We start from the raw sequence: 16,702 nt of genomic DNA on the forward strand, positions 1-16,702 counted from the left end.
AACTTCTGTCGTTGCCTTGTAAATCTAGGTAGGTTTTTGCTATACCGCATCCGCAAAGGCTTACTCAAAATAAGAACACATTCAAGACCACTGATTGGGAACCTTATGTTAAGCAATGCTTGAGGCGAAACGTTAGGTATATCGTGAGGTCTTTGTCTTGTCTTTGTACCTCTAATCCCTGGCCATAACGGCATGATATGTCATTTCATTGGTCGCTTAAACCTCGGTGGAGTTCAGGGATCTTTAGGCTTTCTGGCTGCCTTACGCTATGCTATCTTATCAAGCATCATCACCTTTTCTACTAAGCACGCCTAGACCCTTCTGTGAACCGCCGTCTAACCTCACGACCAACGTCTTAGACTTCTGCAACGTACTTCCTTTTAAATACCTCCTCATACCGAATTGATAAACAGACTCGCGGTTTAACATTTTATCCTACGTACACCCAACATCCTCCTCTTAGCGGCGCATACGACACAGCCCACCTTGGGCCCCCACGTTCATAATGTTGAAGATATGGTCGATGGTAAGAGCCCGTCAGTACTCATGTCGCGAATAGTTACTAAGAGTTTTGTGTAGAAAAAGGAGCAGAAGGATGCGGAGAATGCTGAAGGCCAAGCTGCTGGTGGCAAGAAGAAGAAGGTGACCGCAGCTCAGTTGCGCGTGCAAAAGGGTATGATCCGACACTTCTCGACTCTGCTGTCTGGCGGTGAGATGGAGTAACTTGCTGACATAGAATACTGCAGACCTTTCAGAACTTTCGCTCGGTTCAACGATGAAGACAGAGTTCCCCGATCCCGATGATATCCTCAACTTCGTTCTTACAATCGACCCGGATGAGGGCATGTACCGTGGCGGACGTTTCACCTTCGACTTTAACATTAACCAGAACTTTCCACACGAGCCTCCTAAGGTCCGATGCAGAGAAAAGATTTACCACCCGAATATCGATCTTGAGGGCAAGGTGTGCCTGAACATTCTGCGAGAGGACTGGAAGCCTGTGTTGAACTTGAACGCAGTTATCGTTGGCCTACAGGTATGGATCCCAGAAACAGAAACCCCGCATGCCATGTGTAGGCATGAAGGGGACAAATACATACAAAGTCTGGGGTAGTGTGACTAACATGGTTATAGTTCCTTTTCCTCGAACCAAACGCATCGGACCCGCTGAACAAGGAGGCAGCTGAGGATCTACGAAACAACCGAGAGGGATTCAAGCGCAATGTGAGGACCGCAATGGGTGGTGGAGTGGTCAAGGGCACAAACTACGACAGGGTCCTCAAATAGAACGTGCTTAGGAACGAATACCAAAGACTTTCCGGAAAGAACAACTACGGAGACAAAGAGCCGTTCGGGATCTTGAGACGATAGAGCGTCTTTAATGAGCGTTTGATACACCAGACAAGTTTTTGGGACGAAAGAGCATCATGTGGCGTCTTATGAATCTATGGGCTGGTGCAGGCTTTGCTTGTCCCCCTCGGCGTTCTATGTGTACCTTGATGAGGGGTGTTTCCTGATGGAGGCGGGGTAGAATTGGAGATTTATATATATACATACGCAATTTTTGTTGGTCTCAGGCTACGGAGATTATGCGCATCTACACGTGCTGGCGAGTTGCTGGACCAGGTTGAGCTTTACTTAGGTAGCTCTCCATTGGCCACTTGATCAACATAGTTGCCACAACTCGATACTGGGCTGGACGTGAATCATTTCGCCAAGGGACGTGGAGTAGATAGCCTAACGGGGAGGCTACAACCTCGTCGAGCCCTGGACTTGAGCCTCAAAGCTTGGGGTGACAGAAAGCCTAGCTACTGATAGCTTACGAGACGCAATAACATAGACACCCTCTCAAGTATCAGACCAGACACCTGCTTGTTTTCTTTCTGTCCCTTCAACTTGGGGTCTCAAGCTTTCTGGTACGCTTCGGATCATCGACGTGCTAAGTGTCCGTAACCCGGAGTAGGTGGAGTTTGAAGGAGTCAACTTGAGGCAGATCTGGACTCTGTCTGACGTGATGTCTTGACCGGAGTGTGAGATGCTGCCCCGATATGCAGTTCGATCAAGGGACAGGACCCCGACTGCGGTGGTCTGCCGTTGCCGCCCGTGGGTATGTTTGAATTCTAGAGACTCCCATTGGATGAGGCGCCTGTATCGGCCGTGAAGTTTGTATGTCGGACGACAGTCGGGGACGCTAAGTGTACTCCGGAGGACCAAGGGGCCCGCTTTATGTTACCCCGTCTACTGTTGGCCCCTCAAATCTTTACCTCCAAGCTGGGATAGCTTGAGGTAGTGTGGGCGAAAGTCGTCCTCGATTTTGCCACGCAATTGCTTCTGATTTAGGGTTTGTGCGTGCTGTGAAAATGCTAGAATATGCAGAATTGTGTCAGATGAGACAATTGACTCAATTGGAACCGTAGCTCTCCCTATACTGAGTCTCGTCTCTGGCGGTCAAACAGCATGAAAACGGCCGCTGACGAGAGAAAAGTCACTGTGTGTGGTTGGACAAACATCAAATCGCTGCTAATTGGCCGAAACCAGCCTACAGTCGCTGTGAATTGTTCAGTTCTCCAAGTTCCAGAGGCTGAGGTACCCACAAACCCCCCCAGACACATCCCCGCTGTTCAGCGTCAGGGCCCACCTCACCTACAAGCCGAAATCGGTCATAGCCCTCCCCCTCCAAAAATTAACTAGCGACACGACAGCTTGAGTTAAGTACTTATTAACCTTTGCTCTCGCCATTGCAATTGTTTCTTCTTCCTTCTCTTCATCCTTCTTCTCAGACACTCTCCCCTCAATCCCAAACTCCTCCCTCCTCATCATCACAATGGCTTCCCGCAACTTCTCCAAGGCCCTCCGTGGCCCTGCCCGCCAGCTTGCTTCCGCTCCCCGCGTTCAGCAGCGAACTTTCGTCTCTGCTGCTCGCGCTGCCGTTCGTGCTGGTGCTGTTGCCCGACCCGTCGCTGCTGGCCCTGTCCAGCAGCAGGTTCGTGGTGTTAAGACCATGGACTTTGCCGGCCACAAGGAGGACGTCTATGGTAAGTTACAGCTCTAGCTCCAACCTAATCCCCAGCCTTTGGGGCCCAATGATACGCATACTGACTCGTACACCACAGAGCGTGCCGACTGGCCCCAAGAGAAGCTCCTTGAGTACTTCAAGAACGACACCCTGGCCCTCATTGGTTACGGTTCTCAGGGTCACGGTCAGGGTCTTAACCTCCGTGACAACGGCCTCAACGTCATCGTTGGTGTCCGAAAGAACGGAAAGTCCTGGAAGGACGCTGAGCAGGATGGCTGGGTTGCCGGCAAGAACCTGTTCGAGGTCGACGAGGCCATTGGCCGCGGTACCATCGTCATGAACCTTCTCTCCGACGCTGCCCAGTCTGAGACTTGGCCCGCCATCAAGCCCCAGCTCGTTGAGGGCAAGGTAAGCACCACTGCTCAGTCAATATCAATCAAGACATTTCTCTAACAGCTTTCTCTTACAGACTCTTTACTTCTCCCACGGTTTCTCCCCCGTCTTCAAGGACCTCACCAAGGTCGAGGTTCCCACCAACATCGACGTTATCCTCTGTGCCCCCAAGGGCTCTGGCCGAACCGTCCGATCCCTCTTCCGTGAGGGCCGTGGTATCAACTCCTCTTTCGCCGTCTACCAGGACGTCACTGGCAAGGCCGAGGAGAAGGCCGTCGCTCTTGGTGTCGCCATCGGCTCCGGCTACCTCTACAAGACCACCTTCGAGAAGGAGGTCTACTCTGACCTCTACGGTGAGCGTGGCTGCCTCATGGGCGGTATCCACGGTATGTTCCTTGCTCAGTACGAGGTCCTCCGTGAGCGTGGCCACTCCCCTAGCGAGGCCTTCAACGAGACCGTTGAGGAGGCTACCCAGTCTCTCTACCCTCTCATCGGTGCCAACGGCATGGACTGGATGTACGAGGCTTGCTCTACCACCGCCCGCCGTGGTGCCATTGACTGGAGCCCCAAGTTCAAGGACGCTCTGAAGCCCGTCTTCAACTCTCTCTACGACTCCGTCAAGGATGGCTCCGAGACCAAGCGATCTCTCGAGTACAACAGCCAGCCTGACTACCGTGAGAAGTACGAGGCCGAGATGAAGGAGATCCGCGAGCTCGAGATCTGGCGCGCCGGCAAGGCCGTCCGCAGCCTCCGACCCGAGAACCAGAAGTAAACTAGTTAATGATGTTGATTGATGATTTGTGAGCGGAAAGGGACATGTCTGGGAAACGGTTCTTTTTATTTATTTACGAAACCACGAACTTTTTGTACATTTAAAAATTCCTGGGCTCTGGAGGAGGATCTGGGTTGGTCCAAAAAGTTGATATCAGGCTCGCAGCCAAAACGAATACCATTTTTATTTAACGTTCAAACAATGTTTCTCATAAATTGCAAGTGAAGAATATCTTTTGATTACATGCTTGATTCTTTACTGTTCCATTGCGCCTTTGATGCCTGCTTGCGCCTTTAAAATGACAAGCCCCATATAGTCTTCTGGGCAACAGACTTCATGTGCCAAAAGTGGAAGCCAAGAGAATACAATTGCCGACAACGGGCCGGGGGTCGCTGGATATAAGGACACTGGATACCCTTATATATCGCCCCCATCCTCTGTATAAGACAGCACTCATTCAACGCATCAGCCTTATTCATTTATCTATTGCGAATCTCATTGTCAAACATGGCCGAAATTACAGGAAGTCGCCCACTGACTCGTGACTCAGTCATTGAAGCTCACAAGCTCATCGGCCAGTACATCCACTATACTCCAGTTCTGACCAACCGGACCATCACGGAACTTGCCTCAACGCCTCGTACACCAGAGGAACTTGAAGGAACTCGCTATGCAGGACGAACACCGGCCCGACCGGTGCTGAGGCTCTGGTTCAAGTGCGAGAACATGCAACGCATAGGAGCCTTTAAAGCGAGAGGTGCCTTTCATGCTGTTGAGAGATTAAAGCAGGAGCCTGGGTGGTTGGAAGGAGGGGGTAAAGAGAAGGGTGTTGTCACGCATAGTTCTGGTAAGAGAGTTTATGTATGTTCTACCTGAGGATATTAACTGACTCTTGTAGGAAACCATGCCCAAGCACTGGCTCTTGCTGCTCGCGAGAGTGGCATCAAGGCTCATATCGTTATGCCTGAGATCTCTAACCCCAAGAAGATTGCTGGCACAAAAGGCTACGGTGCTCGAGTTATTTTCAGTGGCAGCACATCGACTGAACGTGAAGCTATGGCTGCAAAGGTCATCGCTGAGACAGGAGCTCGCCTCGTTCCACCTTATGATCACCCGGATATTATGCTCGGACAAGGGACAATGGGCCTTGAGTTCCAGCAGCAAGTCGCTGAGTTGATGACCACCGATGCTGTAGTCGATGGCCAAAGGAAGTTGTTCAGGGCTCCTGTTACTGGAAGGGACAACGAGGCACCACGAACGAAGAAGGAGAAGCCAGGTCTGGACGCTATCATGACGCCTCTGGGTGGAGGTGGTATGCTTTCAGGTGTAGCCCTTAGCTGCGAGGGCACTGGAATCCGCGTCTTTGGCTCAGAGCCATCTTTCGAAGGTGCAGATGATGGCAAGCGTGGATACGAGTCCGGTGAAAGAATCACAGCAGTCAAGACCCTCACCGTCGCCGACGGACTGCGCACTCCTGTGGGTGCACACCCCTGGTCCGTCATCTACGAGCGTCGCTTGGTGTCTGGTATGTACAGTGTCACCGAGGATGAGATCCTGTCAGCCATGAAGCTGGTGTTTGAGCGCTTCAAGCTTGTCGTTGAGCCGAGTGCTTGTGTGCCACTGGCTGTGGCGCTGTATGACGAGGATTTCAGATCTATGGTTGAGAAGGAGGCTGGGGAGGAGGGATGGGATCTTGGACTAGTGTTTAGTGGTGGTAATATTGGACTTGATGCTGTGGGTAAGCTCTTTGCGGAGAGTAAGTAGAGCGAAAGGATGGTAAGTATAGAATAAAATATTATTATAATAACCGAAGCCCCCTTCTTTTGGCATGTTAAAGTATACTGCGCTACTATCTTGTAATGTTTATCGCTGAGCTTATGGTATCATTCTTAGGTATATGTCTCTACTGGCCCAGTGCCTCGTCCATAGTCTTCCTCCACTTAGTCGCATTCTTTCTCAGCAAATAAATGCTGATATAACTAATAATTAAGCAGCATATACAGAGGATAGTGAAAACCCATCCAACATCAATGGCTTCGATCCACGGGGCAGCAACAATGGCGCCGATACAACTGAGTGTGTTACGAGCAAAGTTGTTGACCGCAACACCTGAAGAACTTCGTTTGCGAATGAGCTCTGTGAGCATGGTTGTCGCAACAGACTAGAAGAGACGATGTTAGCGATATTCATGGCATAAAAGGAAGGGGGTGTCTTACAAAGACAAGCATAGAGGAGATTCCGAAAAGGAATAAAGCGACACATGGCACTGCGGGATGCAAACCGTAACGAAGTACCCAGCCGAACATGAGCAATGCGAGTGGATACATAGTCGTCATAACCCAAGCGTTCTCTCTCATTCGATCTTCAGGAAGGTATATAAGTTTTCCATCCTCATCATAGCGGCCAGCCTTGCGAGCTTCTCTGGCCATGATCTTGTCAATCCATCGCCCACCACATAAGGAGCCGACAATATAACCCAATCCAGAAGGGATGTACATGAGTCCGATAGATAGTTGGCCGAAGTTGTACGGTTCTCGGGAGAACTTTTGCTGGATTGCGATGTTGACAACGTAGAGAGACCCAAAGGCAATGGCAGCGAGGAGGACTGTAATTAGAACAGGCGGGAAGCGAAGGTAGAGAAGGACGCCAAGAGGATCAATGATGAATCTCCGCATGGACTTGGCAAGGTTCTTGGTCTTAACCTTGGCAGAATCCATGGTACGCATTCGACTGAGCTCTTGAGTATCTGCAGTGGGCAAGACAGCTTCAGGCTTGCGCTTCAACGTCTCCGGTAGAAAAAAGAGAATCATCAGAAGCACAACAAGTCCGTATATGGCAAGAAACCACATCGTAGCCTGCCATCCAATCTCCTGCGTCAACGCGCCACCAACAACAGGGGCGATCATGGGTCCCAGCAGAGGACCAAGGTAGAAGATACTCATGGCTCTTCCACGCTCATATACCTCGAAGAGATCGGCTATGGAGCCTGCACCTGTTGAGTGGGCACTTGCAGAAGCGCCGCCGGCGCACATGCGGAAGATGATGAGCATGGTGATGTTCTTGCTGATGGCTGAGAGAACGGAGAAGACGACGAACATGCTGAATGAGATGAGATAGATGGACCGACGACCGAATTCCTCTGAGAAGGAGGACCACCAGAGAGGGAAGATGGCCATGGAGATCATGTAGAGGGCAACTGAAAGATTGGTGATTGTTTCGGTGGTGTTGAACTCTTTGACCAGAATAGGAAGGGCAGCTTTCGCCTTGTTAGCTTTTTGCATACTTTGAAGACACTGTCAAGACTTACGATATACAACAGTTGAGCCCAAAGGTGCAGCAGCAGTAGCCAAAGCAACAATAAATGTAAGAAACCATTTTGTCGAGCTCTTATAATCAGGAGGATGGGCAATCTCTGGAACCAGCGTTAACCTCGCAAGTAATCCACGTCTCTTTGATCTCGGAACAACAGAAAGCGCCTTTGATCGTGCAGATGAAGCTCTAGACTGGGCATGTTTAAGAGACGGTCGAGTATCTATGTGACCCAGGGGTTCTCCCAGCATAACAGGTTCGATAGTGTCCTGGTCATTGTGCTCTGATTTACCAGAGCTGGATTCAGCAGTAGCAGGGCGTTGAGATTCTTCATCTCGCTCGAGGCTAATCTTTTCATTCTTGACCTCTTGCTCCTGCTCCTTCTTTTCTTGATCCCGTTCAAATTTCATCTTTCTTCAACGGCCGGCTCCGAACATGTGGAGACACTTTCGGAGGCCGTAATTCGGAGCGGAGAGAAGAGCGAACCCGTATCTTGGAGATCTTGAAGAATGCTTTTCAATTCAAAAAAGATATTACAAGTTAAAGAATGAAAAGAATCCTGTTTGGGCAGGATTTGTCATTGGTATTTACTCTTGGCTGACCAGGGTATGGGCGGAAGAATGAACCCGGTGCGGGAAGAGAGATAGAGAATTGCGCAGTGTAAAAGTGCCTTTAACTGATGCCGACTTATGCGAGAAAGGAGAAACTAACCCAGACTCGATCCCCCGCCCTGAACATGACCAATAACTAGGGATCTCTCGGTTGTAAAAGGGCGTGCCGAAGGCGGTCCCGATGGATAAGTATGGGGGTCTCGGGGACTTAACCCGGATATAGCGTCGTGGGATTAATATTGCTGTTTTGGGACTCATGCTGGTAAAGTCACCAAAATGCTCAAAGGTTGTTTCATTATATATATACCTACTGGAGAATGAAGTATTTGCATTTCTTGGTTCTCGAGTTGATATTTCTCTCTTAGACTTGGATATAAGAACTGAGACAATATCAACCAATGAAGTGAGTAGCACTTTTCAGTAACAAACCCAACATGATAAGAAGTCAATTGACTAAGAATTTCTGTCAAATATCCAACTTACAGCGTAGGGACTCTGACTCAGGCAAGTGCTGAAAGCAGTATTTCGTGTATGCTGAAATGCGATGCCGTGTAAGTTGTCGTAAGCAATTATCGTAACAGTCTACCAATTAGATATCTCCGCACGGCGAACAACATGATTATACGCATGGACTATTATATGCTTGGTGACTCAGTAGTTCATATTCATATAACTAATTTCCGACAATTGTCGAGCTATCAATGGTCAGTATGACTGATTTGACAATCAGAGACGACATTGCCGATATCGCAGGTTCAGTCTTATCCTTATCAGTATCTTAAATAGTAATAGTACCTCAGGAATAACGACAGAGACAAGAAACGCCATGTTCTCATATAACTGGTATTTGTAGACTGTAGAGGATACCCATTACTTGAGTAGATAGACACTCAGGCATTGGCTAAATCAAGTGGTAGAATAGACAGAAAGTGACAGGTGCACTTCCCCGTGGCTCATAATGGCGGGGTGCATGTGCATACAGGCGGGGCAACATCTCCATGTACCTCATAAAGCTAAACCACCTCACTTGAGTCACTTTAACATCACGACCATCAACCCAATCCCCTCAAACCTCCCTCCCTCATCTCAAAAATGTCTCTCACAAACGCCTCCCCCGAGGCCGCAGCAAGCGCCGCAAAGACATCTTCCTTCACCCTCGCCACTCTCCCGGCCTCGGAGCGCAACAATGCCCTCGAAGCCATCCACGCTGCCTTGACAGCCTCAAGGGACGATATCCTTGCTGCCAATGCCAAGGATCTCGAGCTTGCAAAGAAGGCCGCTTCTGAGGGTGGTCTTAGCCAAGCTCTTGTTTCGCGATTGGATTTGGGCAAGAAGGGAAAGTGGGAGGATATGCTTAAGGGAATTTTGGACGTGAGGGATCTGGATGACCCTGGTATGATTTTCTTATGAGATTTGATAAGAACTGCAAAGCTAATGGTGACTCAGTTGGTCAGATTCAGATGAGAACAAAGCTTGATGATGATCTTATGATGGAGCGTGTCTCATGTCCCATCGGTGTCCTTCTCATTATCTTCGAGGCTCGTCCCGAGGTCATCGCTAACATTGCCTCTCTTGCTATCAAGTCCGGCAATGCTGCCATTCTCAAGGGCAAGCCCCCTTTCTTTTACTATCTCACATCTTTGAGCCGCACACTAACCGTTTCACAGGTGGAAAGGAATCCACAGAATCATTCGTCGCCATCTCAAAGGTCATCTCGTCGGCCCTCGAGTCTACAAAGGTTCCCAACTCAGCCATCCAGCTTGTCACAACCCGCGATGCCATCGCCGAGCTTCTCGCACAGGATCGCTACATCGATCTTGTAATTCCCCGCGGTTCAAACGAGCTTGTCCGCTACATCAAGGAGTCCACCAAGATTCCCGTCCTTGGCCACGCTGATGGTCTCTGCCACATCTACCTGACTGCCTCAGCCGACAAGGACAAGGCCATCACTGCTATCGTGGACTCCAAGACCAGTTACCCTGCTGCTTGTAATGCCGTTGAGACTCTTCTTGTTCAAGAGTCCGCTCTCAACACTGTCTTCCCCGGAGTCGCCTCCGCTCTCGCTGCCAAGGGCGTTTCGCTCCGCGTTGACGAAGCCAGTAAGGCTGCTATTGCCTCACTATCTCTGGAAGGTGTTCAAGATGCTACTCCTCAAGACTACGATACTGAGCATCTCTCTCTTACAATTGGTGTCAAGACCGTCTCTTCCATCGACGAGGCCATCACTCACATCAACACCCACGGTTCTCACCACACTGATGCCATCATGACCTCTGACTCTGCTGAGGCTGAACGTTTCATGAATGAGGTCGACTCTGCTGGTGTGTACTGGAATGCCGCCACCCGTCTTGCTGACGGCATGCGATATGGCTTCGGTACTGAGGTTGGTATCAGCACAAACAAGATTCACTCTCGTGGCCCCGTCGGCCTTGACGGTCTCACCATTTACAAGTACAAGATTAGAGGCGATTACCAGGCTACCGCTGACTATGGAGATGGCGAGGGCAAGAAGCCCTGGAAGCATGAAAAGCTGTCCCTGTAAATAGCGCCCGGGTTAAAGGGATAATATGTAAGATGAAGGCGTTGGGTATAAAAGTTTATTAAACATCGAATAGGCCACTGAGGTCACAGTTTCAATCCGAATCTATCGTATCAAGTTTCATTGTGTTGCAGTATTTGCCTCATTATTCTATGTCATACCAACGACCCAATAACAAAAAAAATACCTTTCGATCCAGCTTCGCAAAAGGTATAGTAATAAACCCCCGGATCACCTTTTTTGGCCAGCCTACACGCTCGATCACCCAACATAGCAACTCCAAACTTATCATAGCGAGCTGTTCTCGTATTGCTTGATCAACTCGTCAAGCTTTTCGCCTTCAGACTTGAAGTTCAAGGGCGCCACGGTCATGACTTGATATCGTATCCTGAGGAATCCTGTTAGTTTTACTCAAAGCAATCATGTGTAGATATGACTTACCTTTGAGCCTCGCCAAAGTTGTCCATCTTGGCTCTGCATCGGAAGGTGAACTTCTTGCAGTTGGCTTCCTCAAACGCCGCCATAAACTTGTTGTCGTCATTTTCCTTCAGCTCCATCATCTCGTCAGCTGTTCGGCCCACGATTTGTCGGCCTGAATCATCGAAACAGCTGAGCCATTGATGGCTGGTGTAGTCGGCAACGTTCAATGAGAGAATGTATCGGTACTCGGGCTTTTCATGAGAGATATTGCACTTCTCACATTGCCATGTGCCATCGGGCATCTGTGTGACCTTTTTGTTGCAACCCTGAGACAAACAAGCGGGATAGCAAAAGTTATCCTGCTTGACGAAAACAATGGTCGCCTTGATTGTGTAGTAAGCCTGGTCGTCCATGCCAAGATTCTCGTCCTTGACTTGAGCGATGGTCTTGAGATCTTCCTTTCGTCCAGTAGCACTACCGACAGAGGCCATGTTCTGATGAGTAGCAAACGTATCTGTTCGGCCGGTAGAGTCGTACCAGCCCTTGAGCCTGTGAGCATCAGGAATGTCGGGATCGACGGTCATTGTACCTGAAGACAGGAGACTGAGGCTCTTGCCGCCAAAGTCTGACACCTTTGTGCCCTTAAAGGCGACCACGGACTCGGGAGCGGCGTCGAACGAGTTAGCGTTCTTGCCCCAGATAGTGACACGGACTGAGAAGCCAGTGTCATCTACTAGAGTCAACTCTCGCTTCTGGAACGGCCGGCCATCCTTCTTTGATGTGATATCTCCAACCTCGCCAACCTCCTTCAACACACCAATGACATCGACAGTGTTGTCCTTCTCCACGCTCTGCAATTCTTGAATCGAACAGAAGTTGAATCTCACTTGAGGCACATTGGTCTGATCCTCTGCCTTCTCGATGACGGTATCGCGTTCGAATGTAAGCTCGTAATCGTTGGGCAGGTTGGAGAATTGCTTCTTGGCCAATTGGACTCGGCAGGGGGTAGAGATGTAGTAAACTGAGCCTTCCTGCAGGCGATCATAGAAAGCATCGCACTGATCGTTGAAACCAGTAGCCTTAATCTCACCGCTCTCGTCGAGAAGGTTGACACTGAAAAGTTTGCCCTCACCAGTGGCCTTGTGCCATGTCTTGATATCGGACTTGGCAGTAACTCGGGCCTTGATGGTCCATTTGTGTGCGAAGGGCGACAGACCCTCGATGGGGTAGATGTTGCTGCCACCGTGCGTGGCGGGTCTTGAGGGCATCGATTGCTGCGGTTGTTGCTGGAATTGCTGAGGCTGTGTCTTCGATTCCTCCTTCTTGACACCGTAGAAATCGCCTCCGGCGATGGCGCCCTCTTGACCAGCTGGCTTCGAGTCGACAGCAGACGGCTCGCCAATCTTTTCCTGTACGCCCAGAGATTCGATGACTTCGATATCGAGGATGACGAGGATACTATTAATTGTTAGAGACAGTCAAGGACGGGTCAGGCAGATACATACTTCTTGCCCTTGAGGTTGTTGGGTGTGTATTGCTTGATTCGGGCGATGCAACCTCGGACCAGCTTATTATCGTGAACGACGTGGTTAGCTTGAGTAGCAAGCATAGTCTGGACGTAGTGCTGGCCATCGCTCATGACAAGACGGAATCTGTCTCCTCCCTGGGCCGAAGGGGCCATCTGCTTGACTTGAAGACATTGCAGGACTGGTACAGGGAAGAGCTTGGCGGCTTTATCAGGATCATTGAAGATCACGCTGGCAAAGGTTAGCAAGCAAGAAGGCAGAAGGAGGTGAAGAAGAAGATGAAGATGGAAACATACTCAAGGGCGCCTTGCGAGAGCGCTGATGCGGCGGCCATTTTTGCTTTGATTTCGCTTCGTTCTTGTGAGATCGTGGGTGTTGATGAAGCGGAGACTTTCTGGTGATAGTTTTGTTGGAGAGGTGATGAACAGAGAGTGAGCTAGGGAAAGAAGATGCCTGCAGACGCGTTCAGCGCGTTGAGTGGAACGCGCTTGTGGCAAGAATCGCGGGGTCACTTACGTAAAGAAGCAGGCAGTTGAAGGCTGTCGTCGCCCGCCCAGTTGGGTCCTTCTAGGCAGAAATAGAATGGACTGATCTCGAATCATTACTACTAATGAATCTTGTGAGCTCTATAAGCACATCTACCTAGTTCAAATTCCAATGAAGGGTCTTACAACTTGACGCGGCTTGTGTCACAACAAAAAGTCTACCACATTCTATAAGCAATCTTCGATGTGAAATTGATTGAAACAAATAGAGATTGTAATGAGTCTAATCTGCATCTATTCGAGTCCGTTGTCTCTGTTTTCTAAAGTATCAATCACATGCAAACTTATTCTGGCATAAGATATTAGGATTCGGGCACTTCAAAAGCTGGTTCTAACTGCTAGACTAATACCCAACCGACAAAGATTGCGAAAAGAGCAAAGGCAGTCGTAAAATCGAAAAAGCAAGCACGTATAGTTAATCACCTTGATTTGATTTAAAAGTCATTTAGCCTTTCTAGTTATAAGTAAACTGCAAGAGTATGATGGAGCTCAATGGATAGATTGTTTCAAGTCTTAGTTACCCCTCCAACATGACGTTGGGTGTTGAATTCCAGCGTAGCTACGCCTAGCTACTTGCGCACGTCAGACTGCCCCTCAACGTGCAACACGCAACGCCATCTTTCATTGTCCTTTCACTCACCAACAAACCGGAACCAAACACAACATAACAGAACTTCGCAAACTTCGAAAATGGCCGACGCTGAGAATGCCACTCGTGCGCCTGAGAGCGACGCCCAGGAAATCCCTGCGGCCAGCGACAACACTCAAGCTCCAATCCCAGCTGCCGTAGTGGGCGAGCATTGTGTGTCCGACCGACCAACTCGTACGCTACGTCTCGCGAATGATAAGAATTCAAGTCACTAACAATACCAGCATCTGGCCAGTCATCTACTGGTGAGATTATCAAGCTCAACGATGTTGAAGTACGTCTACCAATAGGCTCCACAAGCTCCCAAGCTCTGAGCTCTAAGCTGACCCTCCCTTGCTTAGGTCTACATCTCGAAACCAACCGACTACCCTCATGCGCCATCGCGACTCCTTCTCCTCCTGCCCGGCGGTACTGGTATCAAATCTACGAACAACCAGATCCAGGCCGATAGATTCGCCTCGGAGGGCTACCTCGTCCTCATGCCCGATCTTTTCGCTGGTGACACAGCTCCTGGCGCAACAGCTATCGCGGACGACTCCACATCAATCCTTGAGCAATTCAAGCTCAAGGCCGTGGAGGTCACAAAGTCGTTCCTCATCGATATGTGGCTCGCCCGCGTTACAGACGAGAAGGTTATGCCCATCCTCCACAAGGTCATCGATGCTGCGAAGGAGCAATACGCCGATGCGATCAAGCAGGGTGACGGTATCTACGCAGCTGGATACTGTGTTGGTGCACGATTTGTGCTTTTACTTGCCAAGAAGACAAATGTCACTGAGGGCGATGCTGAGAGCGGTGATGTCAAGAACGGACCATACATCAAGGCGGGTGCCTTGGCGCACGCTGCCTCCGTTGTCCCTGATGACTTCAAGGACATCAGCGCTCCCATTAGCTTGGTCTGTGTCGAGAATGACCCTCTCTTCCCCGATGAGGTGCGGATAGGTGGAGAAGATAGTCTGTCTGACGCCAACGTCGAGCACGAAGTCCAGGTCTATCCTGGTGTTCCTCACGGTAAGTACAAATTCATTACATATATGTGATTACGACGGACTAACAACTGTTCAGGATTCGCTGTCGTTGGCCAGTACCAAGACCCATCTATTGTAGATGCGCAAGCCACTGCCTACGACCAGATGCTCAACTGGCTCAAAGCCCACTAAGAATACCATGATACCTTTTGCTTTCGTGATGCAAGCGTCCAGACTGCCCCGATGTGATTTCTTTACCCTCTTTTGGTATGGTTATATGTCAGTGAAGGCTTATGTAACTGGCAGTCAGCGCTGGCCATATATGAGTTGAAAGATGGCATAATCTATTGATATGATATCCTTCTGTTAATTGTTTATACCCTATTCATGTGTCGAAGTGAAGTCAAGTCGTGTTTAATTATTACCATTCATTCAACAAAACTTGCAGCCTATCTTAAGAGACGTTATTTAAGGGATTGTGCAAATGATCTTGCCAAGGTTCTTGGCATCTTCCATATGCTTATGAGCCTCCTGAATCTTCTCCCACGAGAAGACCTCATCCACGAAGATCTTAAGCTTGCCGTTCTCAAAGTCTGGGATATACTTCTCCAGGCGGTCTCGCAGCTCGCCCTGGTACTGCTCATCGCGGCTTCTAAGTGTGCTGCCCTCGATGCGGAGTCGCTTGAACAGGATCTGAGAAATATCGGCATCGGGAACCTTAGCACCGCTAAGCGTTCCTAGGAGAACCATACGTCCGTCACGCGCAGCAACGTCCTGGTTCTTTTGGAAGTAGTTTCCGCCAACAAAGTCGACAATGTAGTCGACACCCTTGCCTCCCGTAGCCTTCTTGATCTCCTCTGCCCAGTCCTGTGTCTTGTAGTTAAAGGCAGCTGTCGCTCCGAGCTTGGAGGTGATAAAGTCGAGTTTGTCCTGGGATCCAGCTGTGGCGTAGACCTCGGAAGCGCCGGCAACGCGAGACAACTGAATACCAGCAACCGACACTCCAGAAGCACCAGCATGCCACAAGATAGACTTGCCCTTGGTGAAGCCGAGTACAAGATGCAGAGCCTGGGTTGCAGTAATCCAGGCCTCGGGGATACCAGCGCAAGTGGTGAAGTCGATGGAGGATGGCTTGTGAAGCAGCATACGAGTGCTGACCGCGATGTATTCGGCATACGCACCGCCGTAAGCTAGACCGAAGACCTCATCGCCCTCCTTGAAACCACCACGGTCACCAGATCCAAGAGACTCGATGATACCACTGAACTCAACACCCAGCGTCTTAGGTGCTTGAGGTGGAAGTGGATAAAAGCCTCGACGTTGAATTATATCCATGCGGTTAATACCAAAGGCCTTGATCTTTACAATAGCCTGCCCTTCAGCAGCAGAAGGCTTGGGAGTCTTGTCATTGATGAAGAGGGCATCACGTTCGCCAGTGCCGCCTCGGATATCTGTGGGGTATTGTTAGACGAAGTGATTGAGAACTGACGTCGTGTATTCATACCAACTGCCTTGATGTATTCAGTCATTATTTCGCTTTATATGTCGATAGGAATTATTTGCAGTGTTGTTGATGGGAATAAACGCATAATGAAGTCAGAGGCTCTGCCTTTTTAAGAGTCGCATTGCTTGCTACGAGGCAATGACGTACATTACTAATACAGCAGCCTCACAGACGTCAATGGAAGCGCTGGAGACGAATGTCGCGAGAATATCAACTTTGAGCCGAGGTTTCCGCCGCAAACATCCCCATAAAAAGAGACGGGCCGTATAGCCATAAGATTCATGCGTGATCAGAAATATGAGGAAGGGTCACTTATTGAAGACAATGATGGCAATGCATTACGATGCGAATGGTTGCAATTGAGACCCCGGGCTGTAAGCACACTCATCTGGACGGTCCAATGCATTGAGAAGCCCGGTCTTAAAACTCGAGGCAAATCGATCGAAGAAT

At 49.6% G+C, this 16,702-nt stretch overlaps 8 protein-coding genes across 8 annotated transcripts; 5 read left to right on the forward strand and 3 right to left on the reverse strand.

The window, feature by feature from the left end:
• Positions 1–290: 290 nt before the first annotated feature.
• On the forward strand, positions 291–1,333 carry B0J16DRAFT_64061 (ubiquitin-conjugating enzyme/RWD-like protein). Its single transcript, XM_046134219.1, has 4 exons — positions 291–526; positions 580–673; positions 747–1,036; positions 1,135–1,333. The coding sequence occupies exons 1-4, from the start codon at positions 506–508 to the stop codon at positions 1,285–1,287; spliced, it is 558 nt and encodes a 185-aa protein (XP_045986551.1). The 5' UTR covers positions 291–505; the 3' UTR covers positions 1,288–1,333.
• A 1,358-nt stretch (positions 1,334–2,691) lies between these two features.
• Positions 2,692–4,380, forward strand: B0J16DRAFT_333464 (ketol-acid reductoisomerase). The gene is made up of 3 exons (XM_046126833.1): positions 2,692–3,035; positions 3,114–3,424; positions 3,486–4,380. The coding sequence occupies exons 1-3, from the start codon at positions 2,825–2,827 to the stop codon at positions 4,179–4,181; spliced, it is 1,218 nt and encodes a 405-aa protein (XP_045986552.1). The 5' UTR covers positions 2,692–2,824; the 3' UTR covers positions 4,182–4,380.
• Positions 4,381–4,487: 107 nt separating this feature from the next.
• On the forward strand, positions 4,488–5,967 carry B0J16DRAFT_300186 (tryptophan synthase beta subunit-like PLP-dependent enzyme). The gene is made up of 2 exons (XM_046124556.1): positions 4,488–5,028; positions 5,080–5,967. Exons 1-2 carry the CDS (start codon positions 4,689–4,691, stop codon positions 5,943–5,945), a joined length of 1,206 nt encoding a protein of 401 aa, XP_045986553.1. The 5' UTR covers positions 4,488–4,688; the 3' UTR covers positions 5,946–5,967.
• On the reverse strand, positions 5,968–8,113 carry B0J16DRAFT_300187 (major facilitator superfamily domain-containing protein). Its single transcript, XM_046124557.1, has 3 exons — positions 7,489–8,113; positions 6,398–7,437; positions 5,968–6,342 (listed from the first exon to the last, which is right to left on the reverse strand). The coding sequence occupies exons 1-3, from the start codon at positions 7,898–7,900 to the stop codon at positions 6,085–6,087; spliced, it is 1,710 nt and encodes a 569-aa protein (XP_045986554.1). The 5' UTR covers positions 7,901–8,113; the 3' UTR covers positions 5,968–6,084.
• A 998-nt stretch (positions 8,114–9,111) lies between these two features.
• B0J16DRAFT_368861 (Aldehyde/histidinol dehydrogenase) lies at positions 9,112–10,743 on the forward strand. Its single transcript, XM_046130242.1, has 3 exons — positions 9,112–9,494; positions 9,548–9,709; positions 9,769–10,743. The coding sequence occupies exons 1-3, from the start codon at positions 9,194–9,196 to the stop codon at positions 10,641–10,643; spliced, it is 1,338 nt and encodes a 445-aa protein (XP_045986555.1). The 5' UTR covers positions 9,112–9,193; the 3' UTR covers positions 10,644–10,743.
• B0J16DRAFT_300195 (uncharacterized protein) lies at positions 10,744–13,064 on the reverse strand. The gene is made up of 4 exons (XM_046124558.1): positions 12,883–13,064; positions 12,566–12,817; positions 11,082–12,518; positions 10,744–11,028 (listed from the first exon to the last, which is right to left on the reverse strand). Exons 1-4 carry the CDS (start codon positions 12,918–12,920, stop codon positions 10,929–10,931), a joined length of 1,827 nt encoding a protein of 608 aa, XP_045986556.1. The 5' UTR covers positions 12,921–13,064; the 3' UTR covers positions 10,744–10,928.
• Positions 13,065–13,821: 757 nt separating this feature from the next.
• B0J16DRAFT_353883 (Alpha/Beta hydrolase protein) lies at positions 13,822–14,940 on the forward strand (the record flags this gene model as incomplete). The annotated part of the gene is made up of 4 exons (XM_046129343.1): positions 13,822–13,954; positions 14,005–14,054; positions 14,122–14,791; positions 14,846–14,940. The coding sequence occupies 4 exons, from the start codon at positions 13,822–13,824 to the stop codon at positions 14,938–14,940; spliced, it is 948 nt and encodes a 315-aa protein (XP_045986557.1).
• A 276-nt stretch (positions 14,941–15,216) lies between these two features.
• Positions 15,217–16,277, reverse strand: B0J16DRAFT_262008 (uncharacterized protein; the record flags this gene model as incomplete). The annotated part of the gene is made up of 2 exons (XM_046123291.1): positions 15,217–16,199; positions 16,253–16,277. The coding sequence occupies 2 exons, from the start codon at positions 16,275–16,277 to the stop codon at positions 15,217–15,219; spliced, it is 1,008 nt and encodes a 335-aa protein (XP_045986558.1).
• Positions 16,278–16,702: the final 425 nt, after the last annotated feature.

Source organism: Fusarium flagelliforme (genome assembly GCF_020744385.1).
Source record: "Fusarium flagelliforme strain FIESC 12 MPI-CAGE-AA-0113 chromosome Unknown B0J16scaffold_2, whole genome shotgun sequence".
Taxonomy (NCBI): domain Eukaryota; kingdom Fungi; phylum Ascomycota; class Sordariomycetes; order Hypocreales; family Nectriaceae; genus Fusarium; species Fusarium flagelliforme.